Source organism: Ursus americanus, chromosome X (assembly GCF_024610735.1).
Source record: "Ursus americanus isolate L20-20 chromosome X, mUrsAme1.1.p, whole genome shotgun sequence".
Lineage (NCBI taxonomy): Eukaryota > Metazoa > Chordata > Mammalia > Carnivora > Ursidae > Ursus > Ursus americanus.
In genome coordinates, this window is record NC_142164.1 from 43,367,022 (window position 1) to 43,387,014 (window position 19,993).

Below are 19,993 nucleotides of genomic sequence, written 5' to 3' on the forward strand. Positions count from 1 at the left end.
CACAGCACCAGATTTACAAGAAGACAATGAAATGACATCTTTAAAAGACTGAAGGAAAAAATGTTAGCTGAGAATTCTATATCCAGTGAAAATATCCTTTAAAAATCAAGACGAACAAAGGCTTTTCCCAACAAACAAAAGGTCAACGTATTTGTCATCATGCTACCATAAGAAATATTAAAGAGAGCTCTGAGGTGGGAGAAAAATGACACCTGCTGGAAATGTGCCTCTACATATAAGAAAGAAATGTACAGGAAATGCCATATATGTGGTTATATACATGGGGGATTTGGAGACCAAAGAAGAGCCAATGTAGCAGTTCAAGCTCAAAAGCCAACTGCTGGCAGAATTCCTTCCTGCCTGGGGGAGGTCAGTCTTTTGTTTTATTCAGGCCTTCAACTGATTAGATGAGGCCCACCACACCATAGAGAGCAATTGCTGAACATCCACCAACTTAAATGTTAAGCTCATCCAAAAACACCCTCATAGAAACATTCAGAATAATGTCTCAGTCAATAGTAGAACCTACCATGGGAAGGAACAGTTAGAGAAATAGTTTATTTCGGGGTGCTTGGTTGACTCAGTTGGCAGAGTGTGTGACTCTTGATCTCGGGGTTGTGAGTTTGAGCCCCATGCTGGGTGTAGAGACTACTTAAAAATAAAATCTTTTTTAAAAAAGAAAAATAGTTTATTTGACTTATTCTATTATGAAGACTTTATTCCTCCTCTAACCAGAGTGTACTTTCTGTGTTATTTGGACTTACATGAATAGCACTTACAGGACATGTTCTCTGACTACAAAAAGTTGATTAGTTAAAAATCAGAAATAATATCTAGAAAAAAACACCAATATTTTAAATAATGCTTGTAAATAAGCCATGGGTCAAAAAAATTCAACGCAAATTAAAAATATTTCAAACTCAGTAATAACATATTAGATTGGAGGATGTTGTTAAAACAAAGCTCAGAGGAAAATCTGTACTTGTAAATGCCTATATTAGAAGAGACATTTAAAATTAAGGATCTAAATTTCCATCTACAGAATTAGAGAAAAAAAAGACATCGTATCCAATGTAAATAGAAGCAAAGAAATAGTAAAATAAAGCAGAAAACAATGAAATAGACAATTGATTTTTTTAAAAACAGAAAAAATCGGGGCGCCTGGGTGGCACAGTGGTTAAGCGTCTGCCTTCGGCTCAGGGCGTGATCCCGGCGTTATGGGATCGAGCCCCACATCAGGCTCCTCCACTATGAGCCTGCTTCTTCCTCTCCCACTCCCCCTGCTTGTGTTCCCTCTCTCACTGGCTATCTCTGTCAAATAAATAAATAAAATCTTAAAAACAGAAAAAATTAACAAAACCAAATATTGGTTCTTTGAAAATACTAAAAGATCATTAAACTTCTAGTAAATGAATCAAAAAAAAAAAAGAAATCACAAATTACCAATATCAGGGTTGAAATAAGGCCACCACCACACATTGTACAGACATAGTAAGGAAATATTATGAGCAACTTTATGCCAATAAAGTCAATGACATAGATGAATAGATGAAATGGTAAAATTACTTGAAAAGAAAAACTTTCCAAACTGACTAAAGAAGAAACAAATTTGAGTAAATTATTTTAAAAGGGGGGCGCCTGGGTGGCACAGAGGTTAAGCGTCTGCCTTCGGCTCAGGGCGTGATCCCGGCGTTACGGGATCGAGCCCCACATCAGGCTCCTCCGCTGTGAGCCTGCTTCTTCCTCTCCCACTCCCCCTGCTTGTGTTCCCTCTCTCGCTGGCTGTCTCTATCTCTGTCGAATAAATAAAATCTTTAAAAAAAAATTATTTTAAAAGGAAGAAAAATATGTATTTTGCAAAAGAACCAGATTCTGGCTTTAATATATTCATGTATTTGTAAACTGATGTTAAAATGCTCTCCAAAATGTTATTTTGGAAGGCACAATTTGGTAGCATCAACTTTTCATTTATAGCTTTTTCTAAACAAGATCCCGAGAAACTGCCACTTTAATTTTTCCCCTCCAGTATTTTAAGTCCTTCAAGGTTCAAACTGAACTGTAAGTAAAACTCTCATGCTCAAACTTACTAAGCTAAGAGTTAACAATACGTTGGCTAGTGAGTGGAATATGAAAGTACAGCCTACTTTATCAAAAGAGAAAAGTTCTTATGGTATTGGGTTTAGAGATTAGAAAAGAATTTGGGACAAAAGCTCTCACGACTGTGGAAAATCAGAGCTCTTCTTGAAGTGGGTAGGCTTTTAATATCTAAGCAATAGAAACTGAATGCAGAAATATGAGATAACATTATAGTTATCCTGAACATCAAAAAGTAACAGCTAAAGCATTGCAAATAAAGTATGGTGATAACTGAGTTAGAAGAGCTCTGTTACCACTCTAGGCTAGAAACTAATCAGTAAAACCATAATTTCTAATTTTAAAAAGTTTGGCTTCATATTTAAATTTTTTTACAGTACATAAATTATATACAATGTTTTCCTATAACTCAAACTATAATGCTCAAGTCTATAAAAAGAACAGTTTATTTCGGAACTGCTCAAAAGCCCCACTACTCCCCCTTTCTCCTATTTATAAAAACCAACAATTTCAAAAATACTTCCATACTTTTTTTCATAAAAATGCTCAATGGTTCACCCAAAATGTCAAGGCCATATCAGTAGGCAGTTTCTCATAAAGTAATCTATTATGTTGTATTCTGTAATATCATATGGTCAAATACCCCATTGATTTATGAACATTTTTCATGGGTAAGAATAATTAAAGAAAATGGGATCAGGTCGACTATATCGCTATTCACTTTGATACTAAATTTGAGATGCTTGCATCCTAAAAGTTCAAATGAGCTGCAGTAAGAATAAGAATATAAACATCCATATGTACCATATACTAAAAATTAAAATCCTAAAAACGGCAGAATGAAAATACTTTATGTTAATTGAAAGATTAAAGATGAGAAGCAATAACTATTGGTGATGGTATATTTTAATCTGTTAAATCTCTGAAGTTGTATTAAATTGCTAACCAAATTGAGGTCGAGGTAGACTCTAATATTACTCCTTTCATGTGTCAGACTTAGGCCTCTCACTTTAATCTGTATGCATTATATAAACACGATTCAATTTGAAACATGTTATGATAGAAAAATTAAAGGATCACTCAAATGGGTTTTTTTTTACAAAATTCTTAATTCTTAGCTTTAAAAAGGTACTTATAAAAATGTATATAATAATTCAATGTTCTTCCTGGGAATCATAAATATATTTGTTTTTCCTTCAACTGTAGGAAAAAAAGAAAAGTGGAGAAATTGCAAATATTATAACAGTTGTGTAATGAAGACACTGGGACATAACTAGTAGAATAACAACATTTTGCCTTGGTGTCTGTCTACTTTTCGTCTTTGAAGTTTACACATAAGCTCTGATTCATATGAAATTTCCTACTAAAGCAGACTTAGATTCCATTAAACACAAATCTATTTCCATTTTAAATCACATACAAGTGCTATGTGATCAGAGGGATGGGAAACACTAGATAAGGCCTGATGGGTGGTAACTTCTTCAAGACTAGGTAATGGAATCACCTGTTCAACCTCTGGAGCATTTAAGTCAATGAAAATGTAATCCAGACATCCATGAAAGCCACCAACGTAATTTGTGTAAGCAGGTTCACCACAAGCACTTTTCAGTTTGAAAAAAAATGGGTAAGGGACATGTTTCACCGTTCCTCTTCTTCACTGACAACAAAATGATACATTCCTGTTGATGGGGTACTATTAAATTCTCCACAAAACATCACTGGTATGCCAGGATGCCGGTCCCACGAGACATCTCTAATGTGAGCCAAGACTACTGCCATTTGAACGAGAGAAATGTTCCTACCTTTTGGATGCCAGCAGAGATGGGTATTAGCAGCACATATCCTTTTAGAAGAGTCCTTTGTAGATTGAAGAACAGAAACGTGGAGGACAGAGGATCTCTGGAGCACCCTCTCCTGTGCAGACAGGTACAAAACTAGTTTCTCCAGCAGTTCTTTGTGAAGTGTGTTGGATTCCGGGGCTTCATGGAAAGAAATGTCATGCTGGCTAGGGAGAGTGAATTTGGTCTTTCGATAGAAAGTTAGCCAGGCCTTCCTGGTGCTTGATTCTAAACACGCCCTCCAGCCCAAAGGCCTCGAGGGCCGAGGGCCGGCACCAAGCCCTCTGTAAACGCATTGCGATCGATCAATCTCTTGCTAACAGATGAGGTCAGCGTTGTAGCCTGTGAGCTCCTGCTGGATAAGGTTCTGGCGGTAGTCGAGCTCCAGGGCATAAGGGGCACACACAGTACGAGTACAGGAAACTCCTTGAAAACTCATTCTGGGCATAAGTGTCTGCCAGGACGTTGTAGGAGACCGTGCGGATGAGAGAGTCGTCTGTCACCTTCTTGGTGTAGAGATGCCAGGCCTAGCCTCCACGGACGCACACTTTTCAACTCCCGTCTTGGCCCGGAGAGATGTCCATTGCCTGGGATGCAATGAAGCTTGAGTCCGGAGCCCGATGTAGGCATTGGACGGCGTGTAGACGCGCTCCTTCACACCGGTCTCCGTCCAACTAGGAGAAGGTGAAGAGGGAGACAGCGACAAAACACCCCCCCCCCCCGCCCTCAGGCTCTGCCGCTCTTTGTACCAGCGGAAGAGGGAGCTGGCGGGATCCCCAAATTCGAGGCTGAGCCTGGGGCCCACAGGGAAGCCGGCCATGATGTAGCGTGGCAACTGCGGCTCCTGAAGGCGAACCGGTTGCGCTCCACCTTGTACTTGACATCGCCGATCTGCAGCACGGCGCGGTCCACGTGGAGCACGTCTTCAGCCACTGCGAGCTCCTCCCGGTATTACAGCTTCATCACGGGCTCGCAGGCCGCAGCCGGCTCGGGCCCAGGCCCCCGCACAGGCCACGCCGCCACTTGCATTTGGCCGGTTCTTCCTGCTCTTCCTGGCGGTGGCCGCCTTAGCGTGGCCTTTGAGGGCATTGGTTGCAATCCGGCTGAGGGCCCGAGCTAGCGGCTCGCTTTGGTCGCGCTGCATGTTCTTGTGGCTGCCATGGGCCGGCGCGAACGACATACTTAGCTTAGGCTCCGAGGGCACACAGCTCACTACGGCGCGCTCCACGGCGCCCGCCGCCGGCTCAGTCGCCGCCTCGGCGCTAGCGTGCGGCTCCACCGTCCTGCGGACCCCACGAAGCACGGCGCGGGAGCCTGGGAGCCTCCACACGAACCTGGTGGCCCAGCGGCCGCCCAGCGTCAGATCTGAGTAAATTTATATCTATAAAATAAATTCATAACCAAAAAAAATTCTCCCAAAGATTGTACTGGTGAGCTCTATCAATCATTTTAAAAAGAAATACTGCCTATACTACACAGTCTTTCAGAAATTGGAGGATACAAAGCACTCTGCAACTCATTTTAAGATACAAGAATAATCTTGACAATAAAACCTGTTACGGATATAAGAAAAAATTATAGACCAATATACTCATGAACATATATGCAAAAATCCCCCATAAAATTACTAACATATAATATCCATTGATGTATATATAAGGATGAGTACCAAGTGGAGTTTACCCCAGGAATGTAAAGTTGGTTTAACATTCAAAAATCAAGTAATGCACTCCACTTATTTATAGAGTCAAAGAGAAAAAAACATATTATTATTTCAATAGATGTACGAAAATACCTGACAAAAGTCAACACTCATTCATGAATGAAGGGAGGGTAAACAGAAGGGGGAATGAACCATGAGAGACTGTGGACTCTGGGAAACAAACTGAGGGCTTCAGAGGGGAGAGGGGTGGGGGATTGGGATAGGCCGGTGATGGGTATTAAGGAGGGCACATATTGCATGGTGCACTGGGTGTTATAAGCAAGTAATGAATCATGGAACTTTACATCAAAAACTAGGGATGTACTATATGGTAAATAACATAACATAATAAAAAATTATTATTAACAAAAAAGGAAAATCAAGGTGCCTGGGTGGCTCAGTCCTTGAGTGTCTGCCTTCCACTCAGGTCATGATCCCAGGGTCCTGGAATCGAGCCCCACGTGGGGCTCTCTGCGCAGAGGGGAAGTCTGCTTCTCCTTCTCCCACTCGCCCTGCTTGTGTTCCCTCTCTGGCTATCTCTCTCTCTGTCAAATAAATAAATAAAATCTTTAAAAAAATGAAAAAAATCATCAAACTTTCCCAGTGATAAAGGGAAACTATGATAAACCTACAGAGAATATACTTGGTTGTGAAATAGTGTACATATTCCCCTAAGATGGAGAATAAGGGCAGGTTGTTCACTTTCATCATTCCTGTCCAACATTGTACTTTATTCACAGATGACATGATTTTTAAAAGAAAAATTCTAAAGAATATACAAAAAAGGTACTAGAGCTAATTGAGTTTAGAAATGTTGCAGGATGCAAGGTCAATATGCAAACAGCAATTTTATTTCTTTTTGGTTTTTTAAAGATTTTGTTTGTTTATTGAGAGAGAGAGAGAGAGAGAGAGCCAGGGGAGGGGCAGAGGGAGAAGGAGACCGAGAATCTCAGGCAGACTCTTCCGTGCTGAGTGTGGAGCTCGGCTTCTGGCTGGATCTCACAATCCTGAGATCACGGCCTGAGCCAACATCAAGAGCTGGATGCTTAACCGACTGAGCCACCCAGGCACCTCAACAGTTGTATTTCTATGTACTAGCAGTGAACACCTGAAATTGCAATTGAAAATTATAAATAAAACAAAATCAATATCATTAACAATAGCTTGAGAGTCTTAGAGACAGGGCTAACAAAATATGTATAAAACATGGACATTAAAAACTAGAAGACAGTTGAGAGAAATACAAAAAATATCTAAACAAATGTAGAGATATATCATGTTTATGGATCGGGAGACTGAATATTGTTAAGGTGTCAATCCTCCTTTCCAAGTGATCTATAGATTCAATGCAATCACAATCAAAATGCAAGAAGACATCTCTGTAGAAACTGACAAGATGACTCCAAAATGTATATGGATTTATAATAGCTTAAACAATTGTAAAAATGAAGAACAAGTCTGGAGAACTCACATTTTTTATGATATGATATAGCTACAGTGACCAAGGCAGTGATGGTGGGGTGCAGAATTGTTATATTGTCCAGAAATACACCCAAACACATAAGGTCAATCTGTTTTCAACAGAGATGCCAAGATATCTCACAGGATATCTTTGATCTTTACCTGATATCATGCACAAAAAATAATTGGAAATGGATCATACACATGAATATCAAACCTGAAACTATGAAACTTGTTTATCATGAGGTCACTAGGAGATTCTAAGATCTCACCATCACTACCGTTGCTATCATGTTAAGATTTTTGAAATGGTGTCTTAGGTCATACTTACATAGATAAAAAGAAATCTTATGCGTTTTAAAGCATTTTCATTGCAAAATATAACACAGAAACATTAAAAATGTAAACATTAGTGAAATAGTATAAGATGAACACTCTTAATAACCATAACTCAGATCAATAAATAAAACTTCCAGACTCTCCAGAAGCTCCTCTATATGCCCCATCCTAATTGAAGGCTCCCTTTTTTACCCTGAAAGTAACCACTGTCCTGGCTTTTGTAGTAATCACTTTCTTTGGTTTCTTTATGTTTTTATCTTCCAAGTATGCATAGCTGGACATTATACTTTAGTCTTGCTCTTCAAAAAATGTTTATATTTATTTAAAGTCCTTACTAACGTACGGGCTTTTGCTCCATTTCTTTCTTTTCCTCACACGTTATCTATGGAAGAACTTGGGCTGTTTGACTTTTGGACTTAGAGTCTAGAGTTTGCTAACTGCCTATGTATAGTTCAACCTGATCCTCTTTCTTCTAATTCCTGCAAGTTGGCAACTATATCCAGGAGACTAAAATATTGACTCTAACAATTTGCCCTTATCCAGATATCGTTTGGTGACTACAGGTCTACTGGGGCCGACTTGACTTCAAGTCTCCTGTTGGTATTTTATAGTCATCTTTGAGTGAGATCCTGTGCTCTTAACATTAATTAATGCAACCTGCCATATTAATTTGTCTAGTGGCTCTGTCTTGAAATGTCAGAGTCTTGTCTGACTCTCACCCCTTCCGTAGCCTGTAAGCCTCTGTCTTTCTTCACTGTGACAGCTGAATTCATCATTATCCTGTTTTAGGCCCTCATGACCTTTTATCTGAACTACTAGGGCAGACCATTCTCTGGTGTTCCTCCCTCTAGCCTCTCCCCCTCCCCTTTTGAGAGATTTAAGTAAGGTGTCTAAGGTTATATAGCCTGTTAGCGTTGAATCAGGGAACCAACCCAAGTTTTAGAATGAGGACTGTCTCAAAATGTTCCTACGTTTTCTCCCATCTTTGTTCACTGATGAGTTATTTTGAGGAACCCTTCTCATACCCAGTAGTGCCTTGTGTGCTCTGAATGATAAGGGCTAGGTCTCAGAGAAAGGCACAACCCTGGTGAAACATATACTGTTGCTGGGTAGACCAAATACCCTTTCACATGAGGCCATTTGGAGACAGCTAAACAAAAGGGTGAACTATCAGACCACTAGAAGCTAGAAGAATGATGATGATGATGATGATGATGATGATGATATAATAATAATGATATTCACCCAGTTGATTTTTCTTAGATATGAATAGAAGAAAGCTTATGCTTTGCACTAAACTGAGTTGTGTGTGGATGTATTTCAGATAAACAACTTTGCCAAAGTTTGACTGATAAGTGTGACCTTACTGCTATTACTCCTTTTAGCCAAGATAGCAAATTTTCCCCAATAACAATTTTCCCCATCTTCTTCTAAGTAATAGGATTCTCTTCCCCAAAGTTTTAAAGGAACTCTTGATCACTCAACTAGAAACTAACATTCCCCAGCCTCCCCTGCAGCCAAGTGTGTCTTTGTGTCCCAATTCTTTGCAATGGAATATGAGGTATGGAACGTGCAACTTCTGTCCCACTTTTTTAAACCAATTTTTTCTTATTTCCTTGAATTTATTTCTTTAACATACATTTCTTTTCTTTTTTTAACGTATGTTCCACTTTTTAAAAGGAAATTGTTTGCTTACTATTTTCTCTTTCCTCCCTACTGTGTCCTAAAACTCAGACAAAGTGTAAGTAAAACACTCTAGGAGATAGCAGAGCAACAAAATAAAAAGCACTTGACCTCAGACAGCAGACAAATCCACCTGTCCAAAAAACCCTTTCTATCTCTGTACTATTTTGTATGGGAGAAATATATTTCTCTCTTGTTTGAACCATTGTATTTTGGGGGTCTCTGTATTACTGCGGCTTATTCTGTATCCTAAATAAACTTGGGAAGGAAGTGATAGATTTTCCGACTGGAGTGAAAAGGAAGATTTTTCCGCACTACTTTTTTTTCCGATGTGGAAAAATGAAGTTAAAATAAATTCATGATGTATGTTCTGCACACGTTTCCTAGTTTGTTATTTACTATTTTTGCTCCTGGTGGTTTTATGTATAGAAATTTTTTATTTTGGGGATGCCTGGCTGCTCAGTTGGTAGAGCATATGACTCTTGATCTTGGGGTTGTGGGTTGAACCCCATGTTGGGTGTAGAGGTTTCCTAAAAAATAAGATCTTTTAAAGAAAGACTTTTTGTTTTAATATTGATAATATAAGCATATTCAGAAATAAGGATAGATTATATTCTTTTTATTACATTCTATGTTTATACGTATATATACATCTACATGTATATCAGAATCCCACTGAGCACACTGTTTCTAATCGACTTTTCCATTATTTAAAGTGTAAATCATAAAAAGTTTTCTTTATCATTAAGTACACTTTAACGGCATATTTTTCTTTCCTTTTCTTTATTTTAATTATCTACCTACTTATTTATTTATTTATTTTTATTTTAATTCCAGTATAGTTAACATAGTGTGATATTTGTTTCAAGTGTACAATATAGTGATTCCACACTTCCATACATCACCTGGTGCTCATCACAACAAGTGCCCTCCTTAATCCCCATTACCTATTTCACCCATCCCTCCATCTACCTCCCCTCTGATAACCATCAGTTTCTTCTCTAAATTAAGTCTGTTTCTTGGTTTGTCTCTCTCTCTCTCTCTCTCTCTTTTTCCCTTTGCTCATTCGTTTTGTTTCTTAAATTTCACATGTGAGTGAAATCATACAGCATTTGTCTTTCTCTGACTGACTTATTTCACTTAGCATTATACTCTCTAGCTTTATCCACACTGTTGCAAATGGCAACATTTCATTCTTTTTTATGGCTGAATAATATACCATTGTATATATAGCATATTTTTCTTATTTTCAGAACTCAATTATACTAACAGGCAATAATCAGTTTAAGCCAGCTAACCTGTATTTTTTCATTTTTTTGCTTATATTTTTGCTTATGTTTTTCCATTACTTTGCTTATATTTGTTTTTTTTAAGATTTTATTTATTTATTTATTTGATAGAGAGAGACAGGCAGCGAGAGGGGGAACACAAGCAGGGGGAGTGGGAGAGAAAGAAGCAGACTGCTAGCAGAGAAGCCTGATGTGGGGCTCGATCCCAAAACACTGGGATCACGCCCTGAGCCAAAGGCAGACGCTTAATGACTGTGCCACCCAGGCGCCCCCTGCTTATATTTGTTTTACTACAATGAATATCTTTATGTGTAAATCTCTAAACACGTATATGATTTTTTTCTGTATAATAGAATGTAAAAAATTAAATTGTTACATCAAATAGTATGAACATTTCTAAAACTTTTTAATAATTACTGTCAAATAGCCCTCTAGAAAGAATGTACCAAATTCATACCCACCAAATACTGTGAGAATTTTTTTGTAAGCTTAACAATTTACTATGAGAAGAATGATGTCAGTTTGTTTTGAATTAAGGGAACTTTTAAATAAAGTATAAAATACATATGTAAAAGTGACCAAATCATGAGTACCTAGCTCAGTGAAGTTTTGCAAACTAAAACCATTTAACCAGTACTTAAAACAAAAGAAAAAACCCCCAGAACATTACCAACACTGTAGAAACCCTGTTCCAGTCATTTTTCATGGATGCCACTACCTTGAATTCTAACATCATAGTTTTGCTTATGTTTAAACTCATAAAATTCATATACATTACTCGTTTTCGCTTTGGCTTCTTTATCTCAACATTAGGTTTGTGAGATCCAACCATACCGTATATAGTTGTAATTTGTACATTTTTATTACTGAGTAACATCCCACTGTGTAAATACATGATAATTATTTATGCATTTTCCTGATGAAGTACATTTGGATCTGTGCTAATTTCTGACAACATAAAAAATATTATTATAAACATATGTGTAAATGTTGTTTGGTAAACCAATGCACACATTTTTATTATGGGTATATCTAGAGTGAGATTGCTTGGTTGTAAAGTATACATATGTTTACCTTTGTACACAGTGCCAAACAGTTTTTCAAAGTGGTAGTGCCAGTTCCTGTTATACCACATTTTATGGGGAATAAAACACTTGACACCTTCTGTCTTTATTATGTTAGACATTCTGGGGAGGGGGAGGGTGTTGAGTAGTATGACATGTTGGTTTTAACTTGTATTTCTCTGCAAACTAATGAAGTTCAACATATTTTCACAAATTTATTAGACATTAGGATATTCTGGTTTTTGAAGTGCTGTTTTAAGGTGTTTGCCCATTTTTAAATTGGATTGTCTGTCTTTTTAAAATTTATTTGTAAGAATTCTTTATACATTATAGATATGAGCCTTTTGTCAGGTATATGTCTTCCTTATATCTTTTCCTAGTTTGTGGCTTGCTTCCTTATTCTTTTAATGATGTCTTTTGATGAACAGAAGTTTCTGATATTAATAAAGTGCAATTTACAAGCATTTTTATCCTTCATAATTAGTGCTTTTTGTGTCCTCTTTAATAATATTGCTTATTCAAGGGAAACAAAAGCAAAAAATGAACTATTGGGACTTCATGAAGATAAAAACCTTCTGCATAACGAAGGAAACAATCAACAAAACTAAAAGGCAGGCCGCATAATGGGAAAAGTATTTATAAATGACATATCTGATAAAGAGTTAGTATCCAAAATCTGTAAAGAACTTACCAAGCTCAGTATCCGAAAAACAAATAATCCAGTTAAGAAATGGGCAGAGGGGCGCCTGGGTGGCTCAGTAGTTAGGTGTCTGCCTTCGGCTCAGGGCGTGATCCTGGCCTTATGGGATCGAGCCCCACATCAGGCTTCTCTGCTGGGAGCCTGCTTCTTCCTCTCCCACTCCCCCTGCTTGTGTTCCCTATCTCTCTGGCTGTCTCTCTCTCTGTCAAATAAATAAATAAAATCTTTTTTAAAAAAATGGGCAGAAGACATGAATAGATACTTTTCCAGAGAAGATATCCAGATGGCTAACAGACATATGAAAAGATGCTGGACATCACTCATCATCAGTGAAATACAAGTCAAAACCATGACGAGATAGCACCTCCCACCTGTCAGAATGTCTAAATTTAACAACACAGAAAAAAACAGATGTTGGTGAGGATGCGGAGAAAGGGGAACCCTCTTGCACTCTTGGTGGAAATGCAAACTGGTGCAGCCACTGCGGAAAACAGTATGGAGCTTCCTCAAAAAGTTAAAAATAGAGCTATCCTATGACCCAGCAATTGCGCTACTAGGTATTTACCCAAAGGATACAAAAATACAGGTTCCAAGCAGGTACATGCACCCTGATGTTCAAAGCAGCATTATCAACAATAGCCGAACTATGGAAAGAGCCCAAACGTCCATCACCTGATGAATAGATAAAGAAGATATGGTATATATTCACAATGGAATATTACTCAGCCACCAAAAAAATGAAATCTTGCCATTCACAAGGAAGGGACGCAGCTAGAATGTATTATGCTAGGGGAAAAAATCAGAGAAAGACAAATACCATACGATTTCATTCATATGTGGAATTTAAGAAACAAAACAGATGAACATATGGGAGGGAAGAAAAAGAAAAAAGAGAGAGGGAAACAAACTATAACAGACTCTTAAAGATAGAGAACAAACTGAAGGGTGATGGAAGGAGGTGGGTGGGGATGGGCTAGATGGGTGAAGGGTATTAAGGAGGGCACTTGAGGAGCACCTGGGTGGCTCAGTCAGTTAAGTGTCCAGCTTCGGCTCAGGTCATGATCTCAGGGTCCTGGGATCAAGCCCTGCATCAGGCTCCCTGCTCACTGCAGAGTCTGCTTCTCCCTCTCCCTCTGCCCTTCCACCCACACTCGTGCTCTCTCTCTCTTCAAATAAATAAAATATGTTTTAAAAAAGAGGGCATTTGATATGATGAGCACTGGGTGTTGTATGATGAATCACTGAATTCTACTCCTGAAACCAACATTACACTGTATGTTAACCAACTAGAATTTAAATAAAAAATTGAAAAAAAAAATACTGCCTACTCCAAAGTCACGAAGATGATTTCTTGTGTATCTCTGTCATTCCTGTAGAATGACATTTTCATCTTTCCCATTTAGATCTGCAATTCATTGGGAGTTTATTTTGTGTGTTATTTAGGGTAGAGTCGACATAGATTTTTTTTTTTCACATATGGATATCCGTCTGCTCTGTTACCACTTTTTAGGGAAAAAATCCTTTTCCCCTTTCACTGCAGTGTCATCTTTGCCATAAATCGACAGTATGTGTAGGTATGTTTCACAGGTCTGCACATGCATGTGTATGTACACAAATATGCTAATCTTTGAGACAATATCACACTACTTATTCAGAATTTACTCACTATAGCATTGTATTAAGTTTGGTATCTACTGGTGGAAGTTTTGGTGCTCCCTTCTTCAAGGTTCTCTTGGCTGCATTTGGTTTTTTGCATTTTCATATACATAGTTGAAATCTGCCTACCAACAAAAAATAACCAGTTGAGATTTTTATATGGATTGCACTGAATTTATAGATCAATTTAGGAATAATTGACTTTAAAATATTGACTCTTTCAATCCATGAAACCAGTATATCTCTACACTCATTTAGGTCTTCTTTAATGTTTCTTAAAATTATTTTATAATTTTTAGTGTAGAGGTCTGCCAAGTATTTAATTAGATTTATTTCTAGATATTTGATTTTTAATCAACTTTATTGGGATATAATTTACATACAATAAGATGCATACATTTTATCTATACAGTTCAGTGATTTCAACAAATGTATTCGCCAGCAGAGTCACTATCCCATCAAGACACAGAACATTTACCCCTGTTGAGAAAGTTCTGTTATTTCCCCTTTTACACTCAGAAAAATTCCAACCTTCAAGCCAGGCAAACACTGATTTCATCCAATTTGTATCAATATAAATTAGTTTTGCCTCTTCCAAAGCATTATATAAATGGAACCAAACAGAATGCACTCTTTTGTGTCTGAGATCTTTCCCTGAGTATAATATTTTTTTAAAGATTTTACTTATTTATTTATTTGAGAGAGAGAGAGACAGCGAGAGAGGGAACACAAGCAAGGGGAGTGGGAGAGGGAGAAGCAGGACTCCTGCCAAGCAGGGACCCAGGGACCATGACCCCAGTCAGAGCCAAAGGCAGACGCTTAAGGACTGAGCCAACCAGGCACCCCATGAGTATAATATTTTTTGAGATTTATCTATGTTATTGCTTATACCAGTAGTTTGTTCGTTTTTATGCCTTCGTAGTACCCTAACATATGAATACATCACAATTTGTTTATACATTTACTTGTGTTTTTTTTTTAAATATTTTATTTATTTATTTGACCGAGAGAGACAGCCATCGAGAGAGGGAACACAAGCAGGGGGAGTGGGAGAGGAAGAAGCAGGCTCCTAGCGGAGAAGCCTGATGTGGGGCTCGATCCCAGCGTTCTGGGATCACGCCCTGAGCCAAAGGCAGACGCTTAATGACTGCGCCACCCAGGCGCCCCTATACATTTACTTGTTGATGGACATCTGGATTGTATCCACTTTGGGGCTATCCTAGATGAAATTGCCATGAACATTCTTATACAAATCTTTTTTAAAAAAAGATTTAATTTATTTGTCAGAGAGAGAGAGAGAGAGAGCACGAGCAGGGGGAGCAGCAGGCAGAGGGAGAAGCAGGCTCCCCGCTGAGCAAAAAGCGTGATTGGATTCCGGACTGGATCCTAGGACTCTGGGATCATGACCTGAGTGGAAGGCAGATGTTTAACCAACGGAACCACCCAGGCATCCCCCTATACAAATCTTTTTGAGGAAACATGGTTTGAATTTTGTTTGGGAAAATTCCTAAGAGTGGAATTTTTTGGACATATGGTAAGTGTAAGTTTAACTTTTCAAGAAACTATCAAAAAGCCTTTCAAAGTGGTTGAACTTCTCACCAGCAATGAATGAGGAATGAGATTTCCAGTTGTTCCATATCTTCAAAAATACTTGGGATTGTCAGACTTTTTAATTTTAGCAATTCTGATGGCCATGTTGTGGTTATTTCATTGTTTTTGTTTGTTTTACATTTTCCTGATGATTAATGACATTGAGCTTCTTTCCATGAGCTCTTTGGGGATTTGTACATGTACTTTAGTGAAATGCTTGTTCAAACCTGTTGATTGTTTTTCATTGCATTGTTTGCCTTATTTTGAATTTCAGGAGGCCTTTATATATCTTCTGGATACAAACCCTTTGTTGGTTACACCTATTGAAAATATTTTTTCTCAGCTTCCCACGTCATTTTCTTAACCATATCTTTCCCACAGCAGAAGTTTTTAATTTTAAATTCATTGTCTGTGTATACTCCCTTACTATACTACCTTTATTACTGCATCTTCAGTCCAGAAATCAGGTAATATAATTTTCCACATTTGTGGGTTTTTTAAAAAAATATTGTCTATACTAGGTCCTTCCAATTTCCATATAATTTGAGGGGTAATTTTGTCAAGTTATACAAAGATGTCTGCTAAAATTTTTATTTTGGCTGCACCAAATTTATAGATTAATTCGGAGATAATTGATGCCTTAACAGAACTGAATTTTCTGATCCAGGACCTTGGTCTATCTTATATCTTTACATCTATATTTATCTATCTATCTAAAATATACACAATTTCAATTTCCAATTGTTCATCACTAGCACATAAGAATACAATTGAGTTTTTTTACATCCATCTATAGCTGCAACCCCATTGAATTAAAGTACTAGTTCCACAGTAGGTTTATTGTAGATCTCTTAGGATTCTCTAAATACATGATCATGTGATTTGCAAATAAAGACTTACCTATTGCCTTTTAAACCAGAAATCTGTGAAAGAATTTTCATTTCTGGTGTTGTTTTGGTACTGAAAATTCATCAAGACTCTGCTGCACTACTGACACATTGGCACCTCATGGAAGGGCCTCATGGATCTAGGGGCCCCTAACAAGAGGAGCCATCAGCTGCCCTGTCTTTTTCCAAGTTCCAAAAAAAGAAGCTGCCTGTATAGTCTATATTTATATAAAGATTTAGCAGAAAGACAGGTGGTTGGTTTTTTTTGCCCCAACTTTAATTCTACTTTTCAAATTAAAATAACTTATTTTTCTTTAAAAAAAAAAAGTATATTGGGACGCTTGGGTAACTCAGTCGGTTAAGCCTCTGTCTTCAGCTCAGGTCATAATCCCAGGGTCTTATGATAAAGTCCCCCATCCGGCTCCTTGCACAGCCAAGAGAGCCTGCTTCTCCCTCTGCCTGCTCTGCCTGCTTCTGCTCTCTTTCTTTCTCTTGGACAAATAAATAAATAAAATCTTTTAAGAAAAAGTATATTGATTTTTGAGGGCTTAACATAAAAGGAACAAAACAGATATTAAGATTTTTTAAAATCCACTCTCCTGGACTATTCCTGACACATCTTTTCTACACATTTTAGTGGAGGGGAAATGGACAACATTGGTAGCAGAAAGGACAGTAAGTGGAAGAAGGCATATCATTGGGGCAGAGGAGAGGAAGAGGCAAGTCCCCAGGGAAGAACTGGGAATGGCCAACAGGTCCCTGAGAAGATACTGCCCTTCCCCAGCAGGCAGAGAAAGGCCCAGGAATATGCAAAGAAGGGAGAGCCACAGAGCCCAGGCCAGTGCTGTTAAGAAGAACGCGGCAGCAGAGAGGTGCCAGGCGGGCCAACCGGCTGGGCGCCACCTCGCGGGCAGAAGCCTGCACGGGCTGGGGGCGGGGCCGCTCACGGTGACGAAAGCCTCACGTGACCCGCCGCCGCTGACTCCCGCGCCCAGCTGTAGCGTCAGACCGGCCCTCGCTCGCTCACTTCTCGCTACCTGCTCCCGGTGGCCCTGAAGACGTGCGCGCCAGAGGCGGCCCCAGAATCGGAGGCGAAGGGGAAGCAGGTAAGGGACCGGGAGGAGGGGGAGCGTTCCCTGGGCTTGCTGTGGGACAGCCCACGCGGCTCGCGGAGCCCTGCTGGGGGTCCGGCTGCCCCGGGGCGAAGCGGCGCGAGGACCGCAGCCCCCACGCCCCACAGCAGCCCGCGTTTGGCCGCTGCAAAAGGTAGGCCGAGGGCTGGACGGCGGTGAGGCGATGACCCTTCGGAAACACCTGCCTAGTGCACGCCGCGTCCCGCCCCCGTCCTTCTTGATGTAGAAAATGGTGGTCAGCGCGGGGGATGGGGCGGCTGGGTGTGGGGGCGAGGCGGCCGTGGGGGGTCCGGGAGGGGCTGGGTAGCGTCGGGTGGGCGCGGAGCGCTCGGCTGCAGCAGCCCCGGCTGCCCCCCACCCCGGCCCTCTGCAGGTGTGCAGGTCTAAGTGTCGCGGCGGCGCACTCTCGGCAAGAATCGGGAGGAGGAGGAGACTGCAAGGATAGGCCCAGGTCGGTGCGGGGGACAGTGGGGCCGGGGGGAACGTGTGGAAAGCCTGAGACCCCAACTTCCCTCTCCCCCCCCCCCCGCCCCAGCCGGTCCTCCATCTTGGTTCCTGCAGAGGCCTGGGCAGGGATCGGCAGGGAAAATGGTGGGCTTTGGGCGAGGGTGGGGGAGGGGAGAGGAGCGACGGGGATGGGGGAGGGCTCGGACCGGGGGCCCCCTAGAGGGCGTAGGGAGCCTCTCAGGTGGGAAAATGAAATTTTAAAAAGCCTGAGAGATCCAGGGCTCTGAGTCTTGGAATGTGCGTAGTAGGGCCTCTGTCCTCGGTGCTGATCTGTCCACTAAGAATATAATTCTTTCTCTTTTGTCTCTCAGGAGCAATGGCGTCCAAAGAGGAACAAGCAGTAAAAAATCTCAACGTGGACAATGGCAAACAGGAAAATGAAAAAAAGGATGAAAAGGAGCAAGTTGCTAATAAAGGAGAGCCCTTGGCTCTCCCTTTGGAAGCTGGTGAATATTCTGTGCCTAGAGTAAATCGTAGGCGGTTCCGTGTTAGGCAGCCTGTCCTGCAGTATAGGTGGGACATGATTCAGAGGCTTGGAGAACCACAGGCAAGGATGAGAGAAGAGAATATGGAAAGGATGGGGGAGGAGATGAGACAGCTGATGGAAAAGCTGAGGGAAAAGCAATTCAGTTATAGTCTGCGGGCAGTTAGCACTGACCCTCCTCACCATGACCATCATGATGAGTTTTGCCTTATGCCTTGAATCCTGATGTTTAACCTGAAGTTAATAGGAAGACACACCTGCTTCCTAAACTTAATGTTCTCAGTGTACCTTTGTTGTAAACCTTTTGGTGTTATATGTCTCTTGTGGGTCTCCTACAGCCAGCTTCTAATTAAATGTTGTATTTTGACCCAAAATGTAAGATTCTGTCAGCAGGGGAGTTTTACCCTATTGCATGGCAAGATGTTCATTATATATTGTGAAGTTAATAAAGCAGTTTAAAAGACATTCTCTGTATTCTCTTTTATTTCACATCTTCTATATTTTATATATGAGCACACAGTTTACGTATAAAAAGTAAAAAATTAAAGTGTTTATCTCTTTATGGTAGAATTATGAATAATTTTTATTTTTTATTTATATTTTCTCATTTCAGAACTAAATACCTATTAGCTAGTGAAAGGGCTTGGCCACCTGATAAAAGCAATATGAGCACTTAACCTAAACAGTAGTGACACAATCTCAGTTTTAGCTTACCTGTGGATCTCCTATTTAGAAGTATAAACCTAATAATGATAAGAGACACATCTCTTTAAGAACCATACTTACAAAAAAAATCATGCATATCAGCAAGATGATGATAACTCCAAGGGCTGCCTTGTGTACTTGATGAAGCAGTAAGTTTATGTTATCTCCCAAGTTTTTGTTCCCACTGGAATGTACATGACCCAACACTTTATTCCCTTCAGCTATTTGGGGAAGTTTCCAGAGCTGGGTCTTTATGTGGACTAAGGCATAGGTATTTCCATTCCTCTGCTACTTTGCCCCATTTCCATCTCCCCTGGGTATTGATGTTCAGGAATCCTCAAGGTGAAAAAGTCCCACTGATTTTTTTTCTGGTACACTCAATAAATTGAATCCTCACTCTAAAGTGAAAGTGTGAATAAGTCCTCTCCCTTTTTAGCTTCATGAAAAGACCTTATCTGTCTAGTTCTCTCTTTCCTTAGATGTGTAGTTCTTTTCTAAGAAACCTTAGTTCAGGGGCACCTGGGTGGCTCAGTCATAAGCATCTGCCTTAGGCTCAGGTCATGATCCCTGCTTAGCGGGAAGCCTGCTTCTTCCTCTCCCACTCCCCGTGCTTGTGTTCCCTCTCTTGCTGTGTCTCTCTCTGTCAAATAAAATCTTAAAAACCTTAGCTCATTAGACTATATTAAAGATGTGTAATGGGACACAGTTCACTTTAAGTCTGAGACAGTCCTTCCTTATCCGAGCTCCCTGAAACCTATGAATGTAAAGAACCAACATATTGAGTTGGATGCCAGGAGATTATGTCCATGAGTTCAGTGGATACCCAAATGTGGGTAATTACAAGAAGCCCATTGGAGGACT

General features: G+C 39.9%; 1 protein-coding gene and 1 pseudogene across 1 annotated transcript; one reads left to right on the forward strand and one right to left on the reverse strand.

Annotated features, from left to right (window-relative positions):
* Positions 1-3,490: 3,490 nt before the first annotated feature.
* Positions 3,491-17,983, reverse strand: LOC123796752 (2',5'-phosphodiesterase 12 pseudogene; annotated as a pseudogene).
* On the forward strand, positions 17,272-18,892 carry BEX2 (brain expressed X-linked 2). Its single transcript, XM_087859606.1, has 3 exons — positions 17,272-17,409; positions 17,810-17,887; positions 18,255-18,892. The coding sequence occupies exon 3, from the start codon at positions 18,260-18,262 to the stop codon at positions 18,644-18,646; it is 387 nt and encodes a 128-aa protein (XP_087715732.1). The 5' UTR covers positions 17,272-17,409; positions 17,810-17,887; positions 18,255-18,259; the 3' UTR covers positions 18,647-18,892.
* Positions 18,893-19,993: the final 1,101 nt, after the last annotated feature.